The sequence below is a fragment of the Exophiala viscosa genome, assembly GCF_022695815.1.
Source record: "Exophiala viscosa unplaced genomic scaffold EDD37scaffold_5, whole genome shotgun sequence".
NCBI lineage: Eukaryota > Fungi > Ascomycota > Eurotiomycetes > Chaetothyriales > Herpotrichiellaceae > Exophiala > Exophiala viscosa.
This window is the reverse complement of record NW_026944357.1, coordinates 535,350-558,682: the sequence shown is the minus strand read 5'-3', so window position 1 is coordinate 558,682 and position 23,333 is coordinate 535,350. Positions and strand designations below refer to the sequence as shown.

Here is a 23,333-nt window from a genome sequence, read left to right as displayed (position 1 = left end):
TAAGACCATCCGTTCACCCATTGGTAAGCTGGCAAGATGGTCTCACTCCATGTCTTTCCCTGCCTGGCCGTCTTCATGGGGCCCTGGTCTTTCCAGACCACGTAACACCCTCTGGAAGACCAGATTTCCCCGGATACCTTAGCACCGTATGGCATTTGCGCGAGACTTTCCCCTCTAATCAATCCTTGCTTGCGTCAGACTTCTCCGTTTCACAGGTACATGGCTGGCTGTAAGGTTGTTCGTCAGCCGTATTTTGTGGCTGCTGATGCGGACATCTGAGCGTGGTTTCTTCAATCTCCTTCTCGCTACCATTACAGGCACTGAAGACTTAGTCACAAGGTAATTGGAGAAGGAACCAAGTAGAACTCCTTTGAGAGAGCTACGGCCACGTGTGCCCACAACGCAGAGAGTCGGTTCGAGTTCATCAATCTAGATCGAAAATGTTAGGCAGAATCTTGCAGTAGAGAGAGACCCAACTTACCGCACCAAGAAGCAAATGCTTTGGACTCTTGCAATGGATGACTTCAATCATACACCTGACCTCCAGCGTCGTCTTTCGTACTAGCCTGATGAAAGTCTGAGTGACCGCCTCGACACCTTTTAGACGTTCCATGTCCTTCTTGGACATTTTCCTTGCGTCGACCGAACCACTCAAGCTCATGATTTCTGTTGCCGGGACATATTTATTCTGACTATCCAGACCAACACTCGTCCCGCCGCCTTGCGTTGTTTGCCGAGTAAGAACATCCATCGCCTCGGAAGCGGCCTTACCAGCTTGTGCACCTTCGGCGTGTAGAATCTCCTTTTCAGCTTCGGTCGGTTTCCCTGCGGATTCGTCTTCAATTGCGTAAATGGCAAGAAGAGTATCGCCATTCCGTAACATGGTGCCAACTACCCATTCCATCGCGTATGTGGCTTCTGTACTAAGGTCGCTACACACAAGGTAGGTTCTGGATTGTCTGTGACCGTGGCCCGCCTCTGCCTCTTGATGAAAGTGAACCCAGTTTCCTCGCAGAAGGATTTGGACGTGCCGGTTGGGAACAGTGGTATCAAGGGGAGACATATTCAGAGCCAGGCTCTTCGCTTTCCGGATAGCTTTGACTTCGTCGTCCTCATCTTCGTGGGAGCTTACGGATTGGGACCGTGCAAAGTTCGTTGGAGGATGTACCTCTGGCTTTTCAGCTGAGACCTCTCCTGCGGGATCTGTTATTGAGATTGAGGGCTCTTTCGGTAAAGACGGTGTAGGAGGAGTCTGTGTCGGGGGTGATGATGTGATGGTTGTTTCTGCCGGCTTGTTCTCAGCTGCTTCACCTTGCGAATATTTCCGTCTATCTGACCGACCTCTAGTCTCGTCATCGTCGCTGCTGGAATATCCGGCATCTTCATCACTGCTTTCAGCCAAGGCATCCTCTTCACCTATCTCATCCGCGTGTATGCGACCAGCACCCTCTTCCGAGTCGTCGGTGAAAGTGGAAAAGCTGCCAGATTTATTCGATAGTCGGCGGCTGGTTTGATTATCCACGTTGGTTCCAGAGCTCAGTAAAGGGCCTGCGGACTTTCTTGGACTTAAAAGCGCAGGCTGAGATGTATCAGATTTTCTGCTCCGCGACGAAGGCGACCTCGAATGGCCCCGCGCAGCACCAGTATCTTTCAGAGGTTTTGCACCCGGCAGCCCTACGTACAACTTGGAAAAGTCACCTGTCATGGCTGCTGCCATAGCCGGACTTGAACCTTGGCGCGGTCTCTTGTTCTCCATTTGTAATCGACTGGATGTTCCTGCGCTTGAAGGTGCATATATTGAGGGAGTGTTGGACGGAGCTTTTTGCTCGAAGCCAGGCTTGTTGGAGACCTCGGTTGTGGAAGGACGAGCGAGGCGGTCTGCTTCCGAAGCAGCACGCTGTCGTGTGGTCAACGGTTGAGCTTTGGTGAGAACGGGTGAAGTCGATTTGCTCGAGTGTGGAGAGGTATACGTAGAGGGGTCTGATGGGTCTAGTGCGCCCGACGTTCTTGACTGAGTAGGACTCGTTATTCCGACGCCAATCCCCGCTATGGAGCCATGTCGGGGCGTCGGCGCATCGACGTAGAGTCTGCTGTGACTAGGTGGAGGAGGAGTGGCAGTTCGAGCATGTGTGATTCTCGCCATGGGGGAGGGAGATCCTTTGCTGTCGAGGGCAGCTAGGACTTCTCTGTTCTCTTCATCAAGTGAATCCTCGAGGCTCATAGGAGCACGAGATCTAGAAGGTGGTCTGTTCATGGAGGCAATCTTGGGGTGTAGCAAATACAAAGACTAGATCAACCGTGTACAATAAGATGCGACAAACTCACAATACTTCTTTGCTGCTGGGAAAGAATAAAGAAAGACATTGCAGTGACAGTAGAATCGGGGAGGTCTGTTCTCGAGTCTCTTTTGATTTAGTTAGTGCAGGCGCAGGCGAGTGGCCCATGTCATGCGGTTTGGCATCTTGCATCTTGGCTTTCCGGACGGGAAGCAGCAACGACAGCCAATTGTGGGGTGGTGATGGTGGTGGCAGCAGCACACAGCCTTCATGCCCAGAACTCACTAGGCAGCAATTGGTGGCATGGGAAAGAGTGGTCACCACTGAGAGAAAGGTGAAGGCGGGAGAGTTTTCGGGTAGAACAACAGTGATGCATGTCATGTTGGCGACGCTATCTTGGGTCCTTTGGAGAAGATCTTCATTGTCTTCAAGAATAATGAGAGTCAAGGAATGCTGAGGTCGACTCTTCACGGTTCCTGTTCTCCTCTCTGGCGGGGCTGACTTGGGTATCTCTTATCAGTGCCTATTCTTGTTACACCCGCGGCGCCTGACACGGGCACCGACAACACCCACGAGTATCTGGTAATAACTGTGACCTTAGATCCATAAGACCTCTTTCCGCTCTTCCTGCGATAAACGCCTGGAACCAGCCAAAAGACACTACTGACAATGTTACCACTCCAGTTAGCTCCCGCCTGCACCCCTTGCCCCGAACTCATTGCTTCAGGTCAGCTATTGGTTCAACAGCGTCCCAACGTCATGCTGCTTGCTAGACATGCTCTTTGCGAAGTCGTACAAGCATTCATTCGCCTTGGGCTTCACAACTCTTCAAGGCAATCCCGGCATGATCCTTCTAGACAGGAACTCTAAACCTGGAAATGGCTGACCTCGACATTCAGGCCCAGAGGTGCAGTATCATGGAAGCTACAAAAACCCCAGCCTTCCCGATTCCCAGCTCTTTGCTCACATTCTTCTCTCGTTGTCGCACAGGCTCTCGCTTGCCAGTATGGTGGTCTTCACTGTTGCCGTCGTCTTCCTGACTCTACTTGTTGCTTGGATTGCGCCCGTAAAGGGTGGGAGTAGTTGTGGAACCGACCAGAATCCCTCCTGCAAGGGCAACAGTGCACTCGAGTCGCTCTGTTGTCCTTATCCAAATGTTTGTTACTGGCAGAACAACGGATCACCTGGTTGCTGTCCATATGGAGAATCGTGTAATGGGAACTCTCCTTATACCACTACCACAACGTGTACGACCACGCCTACAACGACTTGGTCAACAACAACCTGTACGACTACACCCACCACTACTTGGAATAATTGCAACGAATGCACTACCACGATCACCTCTCAAGTGGTCCCGGTCACCACCACCGTGACCGAGAATGCTGCTCAGGCTTATACCACCGTGAACGGAGTTGTTTATGTGAACGCCGCTCCCAGATCAGACTTCTCTAGGATTTTGACAGCGACGATGGCCGCCTTGTCTGCCCTGGTATGCAACATATTTGGTATATAGGGACATACGGTACCGGCTTTACAGGCCAGCAATTCCAAATGGGGGCAATCCTCCTTGAGATATGGGGGCACAGTCTTGATGAGACCAACGAGTAAACGAAAATGATCACTTAGCAGTACATAATGAATGGATATCTTTCAAATCGCTCAAACTGTCTGTGTCGTAAAAAGAATTGGTACAAACGCTTCTTCGGTAATCGTGGCATGTCACCGATACTGAGTACAAGAATGTCCTGACACATGGCATACCAAAACCTGCTAAGACCAGACCGCTACCGTTGGCTCTGAGTTAATGCACAAAGGCCACCCTCCTTCGCTGAAAACAATTTGTTGTTACACATAAGAAAAGCGTGACGTCGTTACTCATCCCTGCACAAGCCATGGCACGGTCAGTCATTGCCTGGTACTGATCTTGCTAAGGAAGATGATGGGCAGTGACCAAGCTGGAATTCACTGTATTTCAACTCACCTGCACAGAGCAGCCTGGAGTACCGCCTTCCACCCAAGTCCCCGACTGCTCGTGGTAAATCTGCCCATATTCACTTCCGGTCCACAAGGTTACAATTCATGCTGACGATGCGAAGTTGCATCTGGGTTTCGCAAGCGGTACAGGACGAAGGCTGGCTGTGGACGTGGTGGGACGATATTGCAATGGCAAATGACGCCCGCTGCCAGTCGCTACAAGAGGCCTGAAATGCCTGCGGACTGGCCTTGGGAATGTCTCGAAGATTGTGGGAGGAAGCGAAGGGGGGGGTTGAAGACGCATTTGAGGAGGATATTCTATTCCTGATGATGTTTGATGACGCTAGGCAAGCTGAAAGTCTGCGTGGCAGCAACTATAAAGTACTGTAATGGAGTGATGATTGACAATCATTGAAGAGAAAATTGTATAGAACAAAATCAGTGAGGGACCGCAGGGAGTTGATGAAATAACCTCTGAAAAAGCATGGTTTGGTGGTGATGTCAATCTTCCCGTGTTCGATCTCAACCCCAGATCGCTTCACCTCTGTAGATCGGAATGCACTCCACCTCAAGGGTCTGATAACGGGTGATGGTTCAATGGAGGCCTGGAACTTTGGCCGTCTCTAAAGGGCACTGGCACAGTATTATTTTACCTTGATGCTCTTTTGACTGGGCCACTTACCACAATTACTGTGTGGCTGTGAGAGAGGGTAGCACGCCTGTACTCCTGGTGCAACACATATTTGTTACGGTCCGGAGACCATTTGAGGAATACCTCGTGTCGCCATAAGAGGCCGTCGCGGCGTATCTTTTCAGCAAACTTTTACATTCGCTTCGAATAAAGGAGCATTTATAAAATTGTAGTGAACCGGTGAGATGAGGGTGAGGTAAGAGAAGAATGACGTAGGCTTGGCTTGGGCACGTGTAAGTGGTACAACGCGTCTTTTCGGGGCGCGTCCTCCAACAGACCTTAATTAAAACCCAGCATACCCATGGGCGCAGGCCGTCTCAATAAACCTCGATATTGACAGCACTCCTACGTACACAAGCTTCTGATTTCTTCTCTACCGTCTCATATTCCACGTACACTGGTACACGATCATACAATTTCTTCTCCCGCAAGTCTCTCATCATGGCTCGTAAAGCCAAGTCGAGGCCAGAACCTGCTGAAGAACCGGAGCAGCAAGACGGCACCGACGCCGAGGAAGAAGACCTTTCTGTGGCAGATCCTCCTACGGTCGAGCCCTACGATGTTCTCCAAGTCTCCCAGACAGCAACACCAGATGATATCAAGTCAGCTTACCGCAAGCTCGCACTTAAGCACCATCCTGACAAAGCCCAGCCAGAGGATCGAGAATCTGCGCGCGAGAAATTCCAAGAGATCGCATTCGCATACGCTATCCTCAGCGATGAGCGTAGACGCAAACGCTACGACGCCACTGGTAACACCGCAGAGAGTGCGAACATCGAAGATGACGACTTCGATTGGGCCGATTTCTTCCGAGAGCAGACTGCTGCCATGGTCAATGCAGACATGATTGAGCAAGTCAAACGGGAGTATCAAGGAAGTGAGGAGGAGAGGGCGGATGTGCTGGCAGCCTACGAAGAAGGCGAAGGTGACATGGACGCAGTATTCGAAAGTGTCATGTGCAGTGAAGTCTTGGTGGACGAAGACCGTTTCAGACAAATGATTAACGAAGCAATCGCCAAGGGCGAGGTCGAAGCGCATGTAAAGTTCACCAAGGAAGGAAAGAAGAGCCGTGCCAGAAGACGGGCGAATGCGAAGCAAGAAGAGCAAGAAGCACGAGAATACGCTCGCGAGCTTGGCGTAGAGGACAAGCTGTTTGGCAAGAAGGATGCCCCAAAGAAGAAGGCGAAAAAGGCAGAGGACGATACCGATGCGCTGCAAGCACTCATCCAACAACGCCAACAGTCCCGCGCGGAGAACTTCTTCGATGACCTGGAGGCCAAGTATGGCGGAGGTGCGAAGAAGAGCAAGCGGAAGACCATGGATGAGCCACCAGAGGAAGCATTCCAGAAGAATGCAAAGAAGGGCAAGAAGAGCGCAAAGGCTTGAACCCGCACTTGCGGCTGATTGCATCTTGCATATTCCTGCACAGTTTTCGACAAGCGTGGCGTTTGGTGCTCTGGGCTTTTGCTTACACGAAGGACTTTCTGGACATCAAAAGCATCTGGGGATATTATGCTAATGAAATTGAACGAAGAGGGCTGACTCTCATCTAACGGGCTGACGTTGTGTTGGCGCTTTTGAGTGGCGGGAGCGGCGCATAAATGATGAGATGGGCTCCTATGCGGGCTTGGTCTCTCAGATGGGTATCTACAGGTAGCTTACCACATAGCTCAACGAACAGGAATTGGACCTTTCTATTCCTGTCCTCGATTGTGTTGATAGAACAACGAGATGGAAGAGAACTTGCTGCACAATCATACAATGCAGGCAGCTCTCCGCACTTTTCGATTGCCAATAGTGTCCGTGGATAATGCGGCAAACACATGTTACCTGCATGTCGATCAAATGCAGTTGATAACGAGTCAGGCGCAGTATAGATGACTGGTAAAATAGTACGATTGCGACTTCTCAATCTCACCAGATGATACCTAGACAAACGGCACGGTCCACATGCCATCTTTCCGCTCCGGCATTCACCCGTCCGGGGCCCGGTCTTGAACTATTTTCTTCTAGATGTGGAGCATGGAGATAAATAAAAGATAGCACGAAAACTAATAAGGAAGCGAGAAATTTTGTGGTGGCCACGGAATTAAACGGTCTTTTGATGCATCTGCCACATCTCCCTGGCCTGGAGTCTTCATGGAGAATGGTGATCGACTGACAGCACAGATGGCTAGGGAAGATGTGATAGACTGAGACCAAATCGACACGGTGCAGACGCGTAGACCCGATATTCGCCTACGCGGAAATAGCAAATTGTTTGCGGAGAATACGCAGTTGGTCCGTGTCCTCCATGCACAAGGATCCTGGAGGAGAATCCCAGAGGTGTTCTGGAAGAGATGATCAGATCTTCTGTTTGAGGTTTAAGTGGTTGCAGCCGACACCACGTCTATTCAGGAGAGACAGCGGGAGGCTGAAGATGGTTATGGCCAACTAAGTTACCGGATGTTGGGCATTATTTTACTTAGCAAGATTCAAAACTTGACAGACAAGGGGATTAAGACCCCTGGTTTGTCGGGTTAGCGATGCCACGCCGACAAGGTGATGATGGATGATGATGATGACTGTGGATGGGACGGCATCTGGCTCGTCTATGGGTTTTTGGGACTGAAAGGCCTCCATTTCTTCACTTGCAAGCCACTGCGGGAGCCCTAGCTCGATTTTCCTTTTAAGCATGTCTCTTCCGCCAAACAGAAATAATGTCAAATGTCAGAATTAGCCATCAGCATGCGCCGGTCGCCAATGATGTGAATGCATCCGTAGACGGTTGGCACATCGGCCAGAGAACGATTGGATGATGCGTCTTGGGAGTAGGGAAAAAGGAGTCATGTTTGTTCGGTCCAGAAAAGAAATTGTTCGGGCAGAGAGTACAACCAAGCAAACATTTCAACACAAAGAGGGTCGTAGGTGAAGACTTCAACAGGGATAATACTGTAGAGGGACAAGGCAGAAAGAAATAATAACGGATGAGGACCAAATGGATGGATTGTTTGGGCGCAAGTCCTGGTTCTGGTTCCTCATCAGTCCTCCAGGTCCTCTTGACTTTCACTCTCACTTGAATGAATGAGCCACTTGAGGCTTGGCGAGTTTTTTTTCTAGCAGTAGAAGACCCGAGCCGCTCTCTTATTCCCAAACTGCGCTTTTTTGCCTGCAATCCCTCACATTCAACCCCCTTAACAACTTTCCACATCGCCCTCTTCATCGCGTAGAGGGTTATCTGGCACTGTCAACTTATCAGTTGTCGTGCCTCTCATCTTTCTCTCCAGCAGAGATTGATCTTTCCGCCGCAGCAGAGCTCCGATCGTCCTCGTTCGGAACTGCCTGCGTGTTGTGAATCTCCTCTCAGGTTTTCCCGGGAAATAAAAAACCACCACTGGCACCTCACACTGCCACCAGCACAAAGAGCGGCTTCCGTTCATTCGAGACAGTCGCCGCTTCGTGGTCCAAAACCCGGAGACACCATCATCTTCTATCGCTCATTAACCTGCAGGTTCGGACGACTTATCCAGCCAAAAAGCTGCGTTTGTCATCCCGCTTCGTTTCAGCCTTTCAGTCAACCTTGCACACTTTGGCCTGCGCTGCCTAGGAAATACTCATCTTAATCTGATGACATCCTCTCCTCCGCAGTCTACCACAAGTCGATCGAAGCCTGCTGCGTCTGCCACTGGCGCACAAAGCTCAAACCTCGCGAACGGATCGAATTTGGCTGCTCAAGGCCGAAACTCGCTCCCATCCGCCACCAGTCCTTCCTCGTTCAAACCAAATGCATCGGAGCCCAACAAAATGTCAGCAGCAGTTGGAGGTGCTCCGCCCACACACAATCATAGCGAGTCTATGAACGGAAGAAATCCCACCATACCTGCGATTCCCTCTGTCAACGGGAATGTGTCTCTGCCAGATTCTACTAGCAAGCCTTCTATGACAGTCACACCTGCAGGCGCTACAACCAACGGAGGCGCATCAAGCGGTCCTCAGAACAAGCCTGGAATACAGTTCGGCTCGATAGGAATGGCCAACGCAAATTCGCCTGCAATGGGCACGCCTTCCTTGGCTCTTCAAAATTCTTCCAATCTCAGCGTCGCTGGATTGAACCCTGGAGCGACATCACCATCAAACTCTCCATCTCCCATTCCTCAGCCAGCTGTTGTCAGTGGGGGACGACCTCCATCCTCGTTCCAGGGCCAGGGCAATGGTTACACTTTCGGACAGATGCCAACTCCGGCCGATCCGTCGGATCCAAGCGTAAGAAAGCTATGAAAGTACCACATGAGATTTTTACTGACTATATAGCAGGGTTTGTCCCGCCCAATGTCCCAGCTGCAGTTCGGTGCTCAACAAGACCACATGAGACGAGGCTCTTCCCAGTCCGTCCATAGCGATGTTGGCGGCCCTGGTCTTCCGACTGGTCCTGGTCGCGGTGGCTATCAAGGACAAGGCGGCCGTGGTCGAGGTTTCAACCCGTCGTATCAGCAACCTATGCAGTACTCTCCTCACCAATCCTTCCGCCCTCCGTCCAACGGTCGCGTGATGCAAGGTGGATACCAAGGCAGAGGTCAACAACTTCCGCACTATCAAGGCTCACCAGCCATGGGCACGCGCAGCCCGGCGCTTGTCAACGCTACCCCCGGAACCCCGAATATGAACCCGTTGCATATGGTCGGCGGCATGCAAGGAATGCCAGGACAACCCAATGGATACTATATGGGACCCCAACATGTAAAGAGCCACCCAGCGCTGATTTCTTCTTCCCGTGATACCGCAAAAGACAGAGGCAACTCTACGAGAGCCCGAGGCCGTGGCAACCGACAAGCTGGTCGCGGCAGAGGCGTTGGTAGAGGTGGACCAGAGAGAGGACCCCGTTTCAGCAGAGATCCCGCCTCTGACCACTATCGCCCGGAATTTGCGAATCGTCCCCCTGTTTTGCAAACCCCCAAAATCTTCCCTTTTCCAGATCTTTCTCCCGAAAGCGGTAATTTTGAACATTTTCTGACTAAGAGAGCACAGGGCTTCGGTCTCCCCACCCAAGCTGATCCTAGCATACAGATGCTGTACCAACAGCAGTACTATGGACCAGGTGGCATGCAGGGTCAATACCCTCCTCAATACATGCAGCCACAATCTCCCCGCCCCCCCTTCCAGCAGAACGCCTATGCGCCCAACATGCAGCCTGCCTACAGCAACCAGGGTGCACCTCCATCGATGTCGAGACAATCTTCTCAGATGTCTGCGCCTGAGCGACCGGGCTCGAGCATCGGCCAGCAGCCGCACACACCGGGACCTTCTGGGCCTCCGCAGGCTGCCCGCACTCCCAGTGTCTCTGCGCAAAAACCCAGTTACACAATTCCTCCCAAGAAGAGTGCTGCCATCATAATCAAGAACACCGCAGGCGAGGTCGTTTCTTTCGCTAAGCCTCCAGCTTCTCCAGCAACTGCAACACCCGTCACTGTTATAGCTGCTCCTCCTCCTCAACCAGTGCCCACTCCTCCTAGCCGTACAGCCAGTGCCGCCGACAATGCGCACAACCGTACCGATAGTGCTGCCGCAAAGACCGCGGAAGAGGCAAGGAAGTCCATGCAAGAAGCCATTGCCAAGAAGATCGCAGAGGACGAGGCTAAGAGCAGAGCCGAAAAAGAGTTGGCTGAAAAGGCGCAAATGGACAAGGAAGCAGCAGAAGCCGCGGAACGTGAGGCTGCTGAAGCCAAAGCAAGAGCCGATGCACTGGAGAAAGAAGCTGCAGAGGCTGCGGCTCGCAAGGCTGAGGAAGACGCTGAAGCAGCCAAGGCCGTCGAAGAGGAGAAACCGGAAGAGCAACCGGAAGAGCAGCCGAAAGAGCAGCCGGAAGAGCAGCCGAAAGAGCAACTGGAAGAACAACCGGAAGAAAAGCCAGAGGAGCAGCCAGAAGAGAAGCCCGAGGAGAAATCGTCGGAGCCAGCTAAAGCCGAGGAAGAGGAGATTGACTACGACGCGATCGAGGCTGAACTGGCAGCACAGGAAGCCGAGGAAGCACGCCTAGAAGAAGAATACAACAAGAAGAAGGCTGCCAAGCTCGAAGCCCAACGAAAGAAAGAGCAAGAAGAGGCTGCTGCTTACGAAGCCAACATGAAAGAACTGGAGCGCAAAGCTGAAGAGGCGGAGCTCGCTCGCGAAAAGGAAAAGGCCGATGGGGCATCTGGCGATGAGACCAGCAAGAAGTTGTTTGCCGAGCTCAAGGCCAATCCTTTGGGTACTCCTGCCTCGACCGAGAGTCCTCCTGCTCAGACCCCCGCCGAGAGTGGTACTGCTACTCCTGTTTCGGATGTCTCGATGCCACCTCCAGCAGCAAAGGCTCCTGCGAAACGTGGCAAGGCCGCCGAACTAACTCTTGACACTAAGAAGCCAATTGAGCCGCCTGAGCCTAGCGCCACTTTGAAGTCTCTACAAGCATCTCAAAAGCTGGATGATCTGTCCAAGGTGTCATACCCCACGGACATCACAGCACCTGATTCTTCACTGAACGCCGATGCGCCGGCTGACCGCAAGTTCAAATACGACAAAGAATTCTTGCTGCAATTCCAGGATGTCTTCAAGGAGAAACCCACATTAGACTGGGACCTCCGAATACGGGACGCTTTGGGTGATGGCGATTCTTCTGCTCGAGCCGGTGCTTCTGCCAGGACGCCTTCAGGCATGGGTAACCGCAGTGCATCTTCTCGTGGACCTCCAGCCATGAGCAACTTCGGCGGACCGATGGGTAGCTTTGGTGGTGCTCGTGGCAACCTACCTCCTGGCACGACCTCTGAACAGCGCTTTGCTGCCTCCAATGCTGCTGCTCGTGGCGTGCCAAGCAGCAACCCCTTCGCTCAATTTGGCCGGCCCGGCCAAATGGCGCCTGCTATGGGACGCACTCCCTCCAACAATCCTCTTGGTCCTATCCCTGGCTCTCCACGCATGGCTGGTGGTGCAAGCCGAGGCGGATCTCGTGCTGAGAGTAAGCGCTCCAAACAGAACACTGGCCACGGCCACGGAGACAATAAATCAATGCCCCTTACCGCCGGCATGAACATTGGATCGCTCGAGGTCTCATCCACCGGATGGAAGCCTCGCAGTATTGGCCAGAATATCGTCCCTGGCCCTGCCCTTGGTGGCGATGGCTTAATGGAGCCTGATGTGGTGCAGCGAAAGGTCAAAGCTGCTCTCAACAAGATGACTCCAGAGAAGTTCGACAAGATCGCGGACCAAGTCTTGGAGATTGCTGCCCAATCTAAACACGAATCCGACGGCCGCACCCTACGCCAAGTCATTCAACTCACATTCGAGAAAGCCACCGACGAAGCTCACTGGGCACCTATGTACGCTGCGTTTGCCCGCAAAATGTTGGAGAGTATGAGCCCTGATATCCGAGATGAGGGCATCAAAGACAAGAATGGCAATGTCGTCACTGGTGGTAATCTATTCCGCAAGTACCTCCTCAATCGTTGTCAGGAAGAGTTTGAGCGAGGGTGGAAGGTCAATCTCCCACCGCAACCTGAAGGCAAAGGCGAAGAGGTCATGCTTTCCGATGAGTATTACATCGCTGCTGCCGCCAAGAGACGTGGCTTGGGTCTGGTCAGATTCATTGGTGAGCTGTTCAAGTTGTCCATGTTGACAGAGCGTATCATGCACGAGTGTGTCAAGAAGCTCGTCGACTACGAGGGTACTCCTGATGAAGCAGAAATCGAGAGCTTGACAGGCTTGCTGCGCACTGTTGGTAGACAGCTCGACAGCCCTGAAAGCAAGGGTGCCGGACGTATGGACGTCTACTTTGAACGCATCAACGCGGTCATCGTCCTTCCAGATCTGCCGAGTCGTTTGAGATTTATGCTGATGGATATTGTTGATCTCCGACGGAAAGGTTGGGTCTCTAAGGCAGACGACAAGGGTCCAAAGACTATTGCCGAAATCCACGAGGAGGCCGAGCGAAAGAAACAAGAAGATGATCTCAAGAGACTGGCTACGCAAGGTGGCGGACGGGGTGGAGGCAGACTGCCCATGGGCCGTGGCGATGCCCGCAGCTTCAGCAACTTTGGTGGCCAAGTGCCGCCACCGGACAATTCGAACCGAGTTGGGACCGATGATCTTCGAAGACTTGGCAATCGCAATGCTCGCAACCCAAGTCACACCGGAACTGGCTCGCTCGGCCCTCCAAGTATGCTCAGTGGACGTACCAATAGTGGCCGTCGTGGTCTTGGACCGGGTGGCTTGCTCAGCCGTGGAGAAGACAGTAACACAAGCAGCCGGACTGGAACACCACCAGCTGGTAAGGATAAGAAAGATGAAGCCAGCACGAATGCTTTCAGGTAAGACGGGGTCCCGAATATCTTCATGAAGTGGTACTAACTTTTTGCTACAGTGCTCTCGCCGCCCTTGAAAACGAAGGACCTGGCTCACCGCCATCGAATCCCGCATCTCCTCCCACACAAAAGTCGCAGCCGAATATCGAACCCGAACAGTCATCATCGGCGGAGAAGAATGCCGAATGAACTCGACAGCTCGATCGAAATTGTACAACATTATTCAATGAACTCACTAATATTCGACGGCCGCTTGTGGGGAGGGTTGTGAAGATGTGCATTGATACCCGGCGCGAGCCACATGTTTAGCATTTACAGCACAGCGGACCACTTTTGCTCTGGACAAAAAATCTTCCGCCATCGAGTTCACTCCAGAAGACTTTCGATTCGACCCGACAGCGATAGAGAATGTGTTTCACTTCGCATACCTTGCGTCTTCATCTACTGGTTGGGTGGAGCATTTTCGGCGTTGTGTGTTACTATCATTACACAAAAGTGCAGAAGCGAGCAAAGAAGGCATGATGGCTTGCATATTCCACGCTGCTGAGCTCCTTTCTGAGATGAGGAACTTTTTATTGATATGCTTTCTCGTCATTAATGGAGAGGGAAGGAATGCGTTGCGGGAAGAAAAGTGTTTTCAAAGGTGGGAAGAGGCATGGAAACACAACGAGCATGCCGACCGATCATGCGTGGATAATATTGTGCCTCGCCTCTACGATCGGTTGCTCCGAAAGTCTGTCGTCGACTTCCAGTGAGGTCGAGCACACCAGGCGAGAGTGGTTGTCTTCTGTATTGTACATTGACGAATTCCAAAGATTAAATTATGTTCATCGACGTCTTTGTTGCACTGTGCCGTGAACATGAGGCCTACACTCACGACTATGCGCTAGGAAGGTATCCGTCTCGCCCGTGAGCGCAAAGCTTCGCCAGCGGACTTTGCTTCGTCCGCTGCCTTTCTCCTTGCCTCTTCCTCCGCTTCATACTCTCTGCTAATCAACCTTGCATGCCGGTCTTCCCTCTGTCGTCTCTGTGCTTGCTGCATTTTTCTCCTGCTCACTCGCTTGTTCTCGTCTTCTTTCTCTCCTTGAGCTTCTTTGTGTAGCTTCTTGAGTTGGCTTTCTGATAGCGTCCAAGGCCTTGAGAGGGTCGACTTCAAGAAAGCCATGCGAGAGGCAACCAAGGCCATCTCGTGATTTGTGTCATTAACGACGGACAGGCGAAGGAGCGTGAGTTGACGCGAGGATCGGAATGTCGAGAGCGTGCCCTTGGCTTGCACCACCACTCCAACGTCCAGTGTCGCAACCGTCTTCTGGAGAAGTTCTTCCTCGGTGGGCTCGGCAGGTGCCGCAGGTTGACGTTGCGGCATGGGCTTTGTGGGCACATTCACTACCATGGCGTTTGCATTGTCCTTCTTCTCCCTTTCGGGCCTTGGACAGGTCACGTCGAGGGTGGCTCCGCTGCTGTCGTCGATTGTGAAGAGCCAGAACTTTTCGAAATATTGTTCAAAAACCACGATCACACCAACCACTTGGACAAATTGGATAGGGTGGTTCAGATAGAAGAGTAGGAGTGAGGATGAGGGGGCAGCATCGCGCCGATGGCGATGGTCCGTCGGATCATGTCGGGCAGCATTTATGGTTATGTCGGTGTATTTGTGGTGAGGTTTCAAGGTGTGGTGTATGTCGCGGGCGGTGAGTTTGACCCATTTCGACCAGGTCTCGGATGCTTTGAATGAGTAGGCAGGGTAGAATGTTAGGTGGGTTGGGTCGGAAGGGCTGACGATATCATGCGGGCGAGGGCCGTGGTCGGGTTTCTGCATTCATTTGGAACAACAAGTGTCGAGTATATCGTTGCGATGTCGACCACAGTCTCAGACTATCCCCGCGCCGATGAGTTGAGCAACGAGCGATGTCGCGTCCGGCTTCACGCGCCTTGTCCAGAAACAAATCCGGTGTTTGTCCGGCTACGGCTATAGCGGCACAAGCAAGCATGTAACAGTGTTGTAATGACCAGTGATACGTGCATCCTAACTTAGCATCTCCACGCAAACATTGCACCTTACAGTAATGGCGAATACAGCTGCAGAAAACAGGCTACAGGCGCTGGACTTGCCCTAAGCTTAGAGGCATCATAATTATTGCCATTGCCGCGGCCACTGAAGAGGGCGCAAATGGCAATCAGTATCGTCCTTCCGCAATCGCAATCGGTCGTTGACCGACTTCGCTTGTCCTGTTTTGTTCCTTCTGCAATTTCATCATATCATGTCGATTTGTTGTTGAGCGTTTCTTTCTATCTATATTGTTCTTCAAGCCTTCTACCAGGCCCTGTCTTTTGTCGCTTGATAAAGTTTCATGTCACCCAGCCAAGTCTTTACCCATGAGACGAGTGGAAAGCGTCATTAGCCTGAGATTCGCCCCAATTGGAGAAAAAGCTTAAGCGGTCTTGGATTTGATGTCGAGCGGTACCACTTATCAGCAGCACTCGGAGCGTCATGATGTCGAGTTGCAATCAACGTTGACCGACGGCAATGGCCGATCCAAAGAGGCACAGCTGGGTAGACATGATCCCCAAACAGACGAGGGCGCTGCATCAGGCTCGTCCGAGACCCTCGCATTCCAGTTGGCCACCCACAACGATGGCGCCCTCGAGAGGACTCCGACGGCGCAAGACTCACCGGCCCGACCTGAGCAAGCTCAACGGATGGTGACTACTGCATCCGCAGCCGGTCCAGTCCATTCGGTCTTCACCGCGAATCAGAAACGATTTATAGTCTTCATGGCCTCGTGGGCAGGGTTCTTCTCCCCTGTCTCCGGCCAGATATACTTTCCCGCCTTGGTCCCCCTAGCGAACGACTTGCACGTTTCCGCCTCTCTCATCAACCTGACGTTGACGTCCTATATGATTTTTCAAGGCCTCGCCCCGACGTTTGTGGGAGATTTCGCAGACGCTGCTGGACGGCGTCCTGCATATGCTGGTATGCCTTCCTAATCCTGGCACGCTCGTTACTGGTTCCACTGACGCGCCCATAGTTTGCTTCATTGTTTATCTTGTGGCGAATATCGGCCTCGCATTACAAGACAGTTATGCTGCTCTTTTCGTCCTCCGATGCGTTCAGAGCACAGGTAGCAGCGCCACCATCGCCATGTGCAGTGCCGTGGTGTCCGATGTCGCTACTGCCGCCGAAAGGGGCAAGTACATGGGCTTCACACTCGCTGGGTCGCTGCTAGGCCCTGCCATCGGACCTGTCATTGGTGGTGTCCTGGCTCAATTCCTTGGATGGCGTGCTATATTCTGGTTTCTGACAATCATGGGTGCAACGTTTTTGATCATTTTTGCAATCTTCTTTCCCGAAACAGGTGAGTTGCACTATCGAGAACACGCAACGAATGGTGACAGGCTGACCTTCATCCGCAGCGCGCAATCAAGTCGGAAACGGATCCATACCGCCCAAGGGTTGGTCTATGTCTTTGATGAATTACCTGGCCATCCGAAAGGCTCGAAAGCTCGGTCAAGATCAACAATTCACAGATGAAGCTCAAGGCGTCACTTCGCCGAAGAAAAAGACCGGGTTTCGCTTTCCCAATCCTCTTCGTTCAATGGCACTGATCTTCGACAAGGAGAACTCTCTCCTGCTTTTCTACAACGCCTTCCTCTTCGCTTCCTTCTACGATGTCACAGCTTCGATACCAACACAGTTCGAGGAAATATACAATTTCAACGTGCTCCAAATTGGTCTCTGCTACATTCCCTTCGGATTTGGGTCCATGTGTGCAGCACTGGTCAATGGTCAACTGTTGGACCGCAACTTTGCCCGCTGGTGCAAGAGACTTGGGGTCAAGATCAGGAAGGGACGGAATCAAGACCTGAGCGACTTCCCCATTGAGAAGGCGAGACTACAAATTGCAATTCCAGCTTCGTATAGCGCAGCGATTCTGGTGTGCATATTCGGTTGGATTATGGATGTGAACGGCCCCCTCGCCGCCATACTGGTGGTGCTTTTCTTTGCGAGTTTCAGCATGTCCATTGCTTTCAACGTGACGAGTACACTGCTTGTCGACTTCTACCCGACGGCGCCGGCTACGGCCACAGCAGCGAACAATGTCGTCAGATGTCTCTTGGGGGCTGGTGCTACGGCTGCGATCATTCCGATGATTGAGGCTATGGGAAGAGGCTGGACGTTTACGTTCTTGACGTTGTTCCTGATTGCTACGTCGCCGATGCTCTGGATTGTGTATTTCCGTGGGATGACGTGGCGAGGTCAACGGAACGCGAGAGAAAAGAAGGCCCGGGAGGCCAAGGAGGAAAAGCTGAGGAGGAAGAGCGGAGGTGAGAGTGGTTCTCCGCTGCCAGAGGATACTGTGGGTGGGCAGGAGAAGACACCCATGGGTGGCAACCTGCCGGAGATGGTTGGCATTGTTGAAAAAGAAAAGGAAGAGAATCAAGTCGCAAACGAGTCAGGAGAAACGATTGACAAGGATCATGAAGGTGTTCGCAATGACACTGAACATGAGGGTCACGACGGGCTGTATAGGACCTTGTCATATCATTCTGAGTACTGAAAGGGAAAGGATCTGCCCGACGCATGCAGAGAACCCGGGGAGCCGAACGAAAACAAGGCCTGTCCTATGGATCCACTGGTGAAGACCTCAGCATCTGAAGTGTGCTGATCGACATCTAAGTTCCTTCTTCGATATCGTCAATTGTGCTTTCAGCGACTACCCTGAGCATGTCTGGCCCAGTTCGTACATCGCACTGAGATTGTTAGCACGGAAGTGCACTTCAAGGTGGGTGGACTAGGGTCTCCATTGGCGGGAAAACAGAATCGGACTACACCATGCAAGCCCGCCGATAACCAGCACTCCTCCGGCATTCATGGTTGGTTCACAAGCCCGGCAATCGAGACAACAACCCTATCGGCGGGCCGTGCTAAGATTTGCAATACAGAAGTATACCAAGTATGTCGACTACCTCTTTTCAAGTGACACGAAGTCGCAGAGCACCTGCTTGAGACCTCCATGGACTGCAGGCCGCTTCAATAGCCCCCTTGCATTCCAGCCTGATCGAGTAACTTCACCATGATTCTCTCTCACTCATCTCAGCGACCTGGCCATAGGCCAAAATTGAGCATCCTGTACTTCTTACCTCAGCGAGGGCCTGGAGCAACACTCGCAGACGCTCAACCTCGTTCAGCCTGCCTCGGTTTCAGACACTGGCGTTCTCATAATCACCGGCCCCTGAAGTGCCTGCATAGCCGCGGACATGCCTCCTCAATCGAACGAAGAATACGAGTTGCGGTGTGCGCAAGCCTTATCCGACGAAACGATTGCCGTGGAAGGCATGCTAGATGAGGAACGTGCACTGCTCCCAGCAAGAGATGCTGATATTGGTGGCAACGGAGACGAGGCTACAACAGAAGCAACTGCTGCGCTGATAGCAAAATCATCGCCTTCACAGCCATCCTCGGAAAGTCAAAAAGTCATCCGGCGAAAACGTGTCCCAGGCACGGCCCCGGACCCGGAACATTCCAATGAACGCACGATGGGGGAACCTCAAGATAGCCTGCTACCCCCGTCGAAAGGCTCCTTCAGTATTGCAAGAGCTCGGGTTCCCAAGACTGGGACAATCAACAATTGGTGGATTGAAATATCGTCATGTATCCTGGCAATCGCAATGCTGTTTGCAATTGCGATGATAATTGATCAATTATCAAGGTCGTTCTTTGCCCGAATGGCCTTATGGCATTTCAATCAACGCCATCATCTCAGCAGGTGCAACTATCATAAAGGTGGCGGTTCTGTTCGTTATTGCAGAAGGACTCAGCCAGCTGAAATGGGAATGGCTAAAGGAACCCCGGCCGCTGACAATTCTGACGAGCTACGATGCCGCGACTCGAGGACCCCTAGGCTGTTGTCAGCTGATGTTCAACCTACGAGGCCGCAGTCTTATTGCCAATCTCGGTGCCGTCTTGACCATCTTGACTCTGCTGATCGACGTCACCACTCAACAAGTCGTGTCTTATCACGATTGCAGAGTGCCCTCGAGCTCTCGGAATGCATCAATTCCGCGGTCAAGTAGGTTCTCTAAATTTGATAGCTCTGGTCTTGGAGAATCACTGGACCTACCTCGAGAGATCTCTGTGTTCGGTACAGGAGTGTTCATCCATAGATGCTGGCCAACTCTCAGAAACTCTCGATAGGGTTTGTGACAATGCCTGGGAAGAAACGGACGACATTTCTGGCCATCGCTACGTGACCATGACAGATCCACGATGTATCAACGCTACAACGAACCAAACCCTGATGGATCATGGCTGCCCGGCGAGTCGAAATTCAACGCCAGCGAAGAGTGCCTAGATATCATCACAACTCTTTTCTACGAAGATTGCTATTATCAGATAGATATCGAAGTTTACCAGAAGCTCGGCGACTTTATCACAAGTTTCTGGACTGGCAATGTCACATGGCTTGACGCAATTCCGCCATATCAAGCTCCAGCCCACCAGCACGTGTTATACAATAATGGTTTGCTGAACTTCGATAGCATCAATACAACGTTTAGCAATATTGCGCAGTACCTTACCACTTATTTGCGCCAAAACGGAGACGCAGACTACAGCAAACCTGCCCTGGGAGTCATATTCCAAGAATCAACCTGCATAGGAATGCACTGGATCTGGATGACGGTCCTGGCCGCCGTGGTCTTTCTTACTACCTTGTTCCTCTTCTTCACGATCATGCAAGCAGAAGTTACCAATGATTCTACAATCAGAGGCTGGAAATCGTCTCTGCTACCACTGGTCTTTCATACTCTGGAAGGTGCCGAGGGTGCATACCCAGCTGGGCAGCTGGAGATCAAGCAAATGGAGAAGCTCGCAGAACAAGTACGTGTATGTCTTCGTCCAGCTGATGGAGTAATAGATAAGTAGGGGCAGTCACGAGGCGCATCGGCGCATATTGTTGGTATTACAGATCAAACCTGCATATCGCCGTGCGGGCTATGCTTTCCTACCAGGAAACCTCACGTGGATGGTTCGTTATTCTGCGGCGCTTTGTCGGGTAGGGCTGCAGAGTTGGAAAACGAGGAATAATATTGTTCGTTCGAGTGAGTTAATATACACTTTCCTTCACCAGGATCCCCATAATTCTCGTGGTCAGTTGCGTCAACCAATCCCAGTGCCACCCGATGCAAAAGCCCATGGCGTGAATACTGGTTGAATGCATGAGCATCTCGATGATTCGGATTCATACGCACGTAAAGCATGGCATCATGCAATGCTGGTAATGATGTTCAAACACTTGACGTTGATGGATGTCCCCGAACCCGAAAGCCATGAAGGTCGGATCATGCTTCCGCCCTGGGTATATTGCTTTTCATATCGCTTACGACTGTGTCAGAAAGCTCGACTTTACCTCGGGACCTCGTTCCGGTAGGCTGCCGTGCTTACAGCCTCATCCCGTCCAACTAATGGCCTGCCCTGGAAAGGGCCATCCACAACTGTGCCCCTTCATCCGCGTCCTTTTGTTCGAGCAAGACGTGTAGCGTCACTTTGACGTCAAAACATGACCGTCCTGACTTCACATCATTCGGACAGTGGCTCTGCTCTGATGATGGAGTTGATACGATCACCGCGTCGTTTTGCAAGGGCTCTATGTCGCACTACGGTGGTATAATATGAGCATCGAACCCAGCCTCGTCCAGCAAGATCCTTTTGTTTCGTCAACAGCATACGAAGATCTTACTTTCGGGACAAATTCAGGCCACAATGACCGATACGTCCAATTACCGCGCCGCCGACGACAAGTATGAAGCTCAGAACGATTACAAAGTCGATCCAACGGGCGACCTTAACGACGACAGTTACGTGAGGTCCGGCGACAGGACGATTCCCGTGCAGAAGGATAGTGCTTCTATCGAGGACCCCATCCAGCCTCCGACGTCGAATAGCGATGCTCAGCTCGGTAACTTTGGGTGGTGTCAGAGGGTAGGAATTGTCTGTGCTGACTGGCTTGTAGAACAAGATGAGAAGGAAGCCATTGACAAGAGCAACATCATCAAGGGTCGGACACGCCATGCGAAGCCGGTGGGGTCATACTCTGAGGGACCGGATGAGGATGATCTCCCGAAGGAGGTCAAGTCAGGAGAGGATGGTACTTCCGCTACCCGTTAGTGGTTGAGACGTTGGGGAAAGGAGACTCTGTTTTGCCCCATTAGCGAGTCCAGTATACGAAGAGGTTGTTATACCACAATAGTTCATGGCTTCAGTCATCTCCGTTGCTCGTCCTCTTATTGCTCACGGGGGATCAAGGCCAACCCATTTCGGGATCGAAACTTATCGACGTCGCATAATTGCATCCGGGGTAATGATCAAAAAACGTTGGAAGAAGCCGTTCCCCGCGATTTTGACGTCAGGCTGACCTGCCTTTTGCTGATGGAGGGAGTGTAATCCCGATGCTCTGGAGGCTGTTTCTAAAGCTAAGGCGGACGGGGGAGTTGGGTGTGGACTTCGTCGTGGGACCTGATATCGAGGGTAGCCACCAGGAGCTCAGCGTACATTCGAGAAACTTCAACATCAAGCGCAAAGGATGCATGCAATGGATATTGTGCCCCGGAACCAAAGAAGCTATCTCGAGACCCCACCGATATCCGGTGCTAGCGCATTTAGTGATTGGCTGGCCCCCGTTTTGACGGTCTAGTCCCAACTCTAGTAGTCAGTGCCGCATGAACTTTGGGAACATCTACATCGATCGCAACATGGGGAAGGACCTGATGGAACGAGATGACTGGGACAAAAGTACGATGCTGTTGAGAATGATAAAGTTGATCCTCTTTTCAACGAGGCAAGGTCTCGGTCCCCGCAGTGATGTAAATATGACTGATATACTATCCACAATGTAGGTAAGGCTTTCCGGAGAAGTGCTTTGCGTCTTCTGGCGTGATTGCTCATATCGAGATCGACCACAAACTCATCGTATCATATCTCATGGTAGCGGTGTCCATGACCGGCGATGGTGCCTAGCTGTGCCTGGCTGTGATGCCTATCTTGTGTAACATCATGCTGCCGATCTTCCTTTCTCTGTTTGTTTCCCCCTAGTTCTCACACGGCTTTGAGGTCCGGACGAGACTTCCGCATGCTCGACCACCTCCGACGCAGGCAACATCGAAATCAACGCCTAATTTTCAGGCAGGTACCCGTGAGTGAAGTCATATTGACGCCAAGTTTCGTGCAACAAAAACATATATATCTGGCCTTGAAGCCTCCTACCAATTCACCCACAATCAATCAACCAAATTCAAACACTGTCTAACACTGACACTCAACCATCACACAAACCAAACCCCCTCTAGGTCAACACCATCAAAATGTCCGGCAACGATAACCCAGGAAACTTCGCCAACCGCCCCAAGGAGGAGGTCCAGGAGATCGCAAGCAAGGGTGGACAAGCAAGTCACAACAGCGGCTTTGCCTCGATGGATCCAGACAAGCAGGTCTGTTGACATCCTTCCTCCCAAACACCAGCAGCATGCCTGCCTACACTTCATCGATTTTGATGTGCAAAGACTGACCTTTTCCTTCGCAGCGCGAGATAGCGTCGAAGGGTGGTCAAGCGTCCAGCGGCTCCTTCGAACCAGGCAGCGAGAGAGCAAAAGAGGCCGGCAGAAAGGGGGGTTTGGCTTCCGGTGGTTCCGAATAGATCAAACCATCTTCACGGTCAATATGATCGGTGAACCGGAGAAGCTGCGTGGGAGATCGAGATGGAAAAGCAATGAGACAAGTCGTCTTTTAAAGTCGCACCTCACCTCGATGTGCATGGGAGCTTAGCATGATGAATGCTGCTCACATGTACTGTGTAACAACCAGCAACGAGCTGAATTATCAGAAATTAAATATCACAGGAAGTAAGATGAATCCACTTCAACTCATCATCCTGTTCCTGTCTGCGGGTATTTTGATTCTGTATTGCCTCGCAGCAATATCACCCACTATTCATGAAGATCCACCGTCCTTCACTCTCTGGTACTTCGTGAGACTGCTCTACTTTCTGTACTTCTTTTTCTCTTCCGCTCTGTGCCTGGTAACCC

At 51.8% G+C, this 23,333-nt stretch overlaps 10 protein-coding genes across 10 annotated transcripts; 8 read left to right on the top strand and 2 right to left on the bottom strand.

The window, feature by feature from the left end:
* Nucleotides 1-174: 174 nt before the first annotated feature.
* On the bottom strand, nt 175-2,254 carry EDD37DRAFT_657801 (uncharacterized protein; the record flags this gene model as incomplete). Its single annotated transcript, XM_062818922.1, has 2 exons — nt 175-429; nt 482-2,254. 2 exons carry the CDS (start codon nt 2,252-2,254, stop codon nt 175-177), a joined length of 2,028 nt encoding a protein of 675 aa, XP_062670043.1.
* Nucleotides 2,255-2,930: 676 nt separating this feature from the next.
* EDD37DRAFT_630323 (uncharacterized protein) lies at nt 2,931-3,879 on the top strand. Its single transcript, XM_062816568.1, has one exon. It carries the CDS (start codon nt 3,283-3,285, stop codon nt 3,790-3,792), a length of 510 nt encoding a protein of 169 aa, XP_062670042.1. The 5' UTR covers nt 2,931-3,282; the 3' UTR covers nt 3,793-3,879.
* A 1,292-nt stretch (nt 3,880-5,171) lies between these two features.
* On the top strand, nt 5,172-6,777 carry EDD37DRAFT_630320 (DnaJ protein, subfamily C, member 9). Its single transcript, XM_062816567.1, has one exon. The coding sequence runs from the start codon at nt 5,386-5,388 to the stop codon at nt 6,328-6,330; it is 945 nt and encodes a 314-aa protein (XP_062670041.1). The 5' UTR covers nt 5,172-5,385; the 3' UTR covers nt 6,331-6,777.
* Nucleotides 6,778-8,348: 1,571 nt separating this feature from the next.
* On the top strand, nt 8,349-13,646 carry EDD37DRAFT_401628 (translation initiation factor eIF-4F). Its single transcript, XM_062812342.1, has 4 exons — nt 8,349-9,186; nt 9,238-9,660; nt 9,949-13,259; nt 13,313-13,646. Exons 1-4 carry the CDS (start codon nt 8,551-8,553, stop codon nt 13,440-13,442), a joined length of 4,500 nt encoding a protein of 1,499 aa, XP_062670040.1. The 5' UTR covers nt 8,349-8,550; the 3' UTR covers nt 13,443-13,646.
* A 324-nt stretch (nt 13,647-13,970) lies between these two features.
* Nucleotides 13,971-15,303, bottom strand: EDD37DRAFT_401650 (uncharacterized protein). The gene has a single exon (XM_062812343.1). It carries the CDS (start codon nt 15,070-15,072, stop codon nt 14,140-14,142), a length of 933 nt encoding a protein of 310 aa, XP_062670039.1. The 5' UTR covers nt 15,073-15,303; the 3' UTR covers nt 13,971-14,139.
* A 650-nt stretch (nt 15,304-15,953) lies between these two features.
* EDD37DRAFT_564408 (citrate synthase) lies at nt 15,954-17,812 on the top strand (the record flags this gene model as incomplete). The annotated part of the gene is made up of 3 exons (XM_062814009.1): nt 15,954-16,227; nt 16,283-16,609; nt 16,668-17,812. The coding sequence occupies 3 exons, from the start codon at nt 15,954-15,956 to the stop codon at nt 17,810-17,812; spliced, it is 1,746 nt and encodes a 581-aa protein (XP_062670038.1).
* Nucleotides 17,813-18,242: 430 nt separating this feature from the next.
* EDD37DRAFT_401572 (uncharacterized protein) lies at nt 18,243-19,425 on the top strand. Its single transcript, XM_062812340.1, has one exon. It carries the CDS (start codon nt 18,513-18,515, stop codon nt 19,326-19,328), a length of 816 nt encoding a protein of 271 aa, XP_062670037.1. The 5' UTR covers nt 18,243-18,512; the 3' UTR covers nt 19,329-19,425.
* Nucleotides 19,425-20,224, top strand: EDD37DRAFT_401527 (uncharacterized protein). The gene has a single exon (XM_062812338.1). The coding sequence runs from the start codon at nt 19,522-19,524 to the stop codon at nt 20,176-20,178; it is 657 nt and encodes a 218-aa protein (XP_062670036.1). The 5' UTR covers nt 19,425-19,521; the 3' UTR covers nt 20,179-20,224.
* Nucleotides 20,225-20,764: 540 nt separating this feature from the next.
* Nucleotides 20,765-21,561, top strand: EDD37DRAFT_401593 (uncharacterized protein). Its single transcript, XM_062812341.1, has 2 exons — nt 20,765-21,211; nt 21,266-21,561. The coding sequence occupies exons 1-2, from the start codon at nt 21,016-21,018 to the stop codon at nt 21,418-21,420; spliced, it is 351 nt and encodes a 116-aa protein (XP_062670035.1). The 5' UTR covers nt 20,765-21,015; the 3' UTR covers nt 21,421-21,561.
* Nucleotides 21,562-22,405: 844 nt separating this feature from the next.
* On the top strand, nt 22,406-23,233 carry EDD37DRAFT_401518 (conidiation-specific protein 10). Its single transcript, XM_062812337.1, has 2 exons — nt 22,406-22,739; nt 22,832-23,233. Exons 1-2 carry the CDS (start codon nt 22,614-22,616, stop codon nt 22,943-22,945), a joined length of 240 nt encoding a protein of 79 aa, XP_062670034.1. The 5' UTR covers nt 22,406-22,613; the 3' UTR covers nt 22,946-23,233.
* Nucleotides 23,234-23,333: the final 100 nt, after the last annotated feature.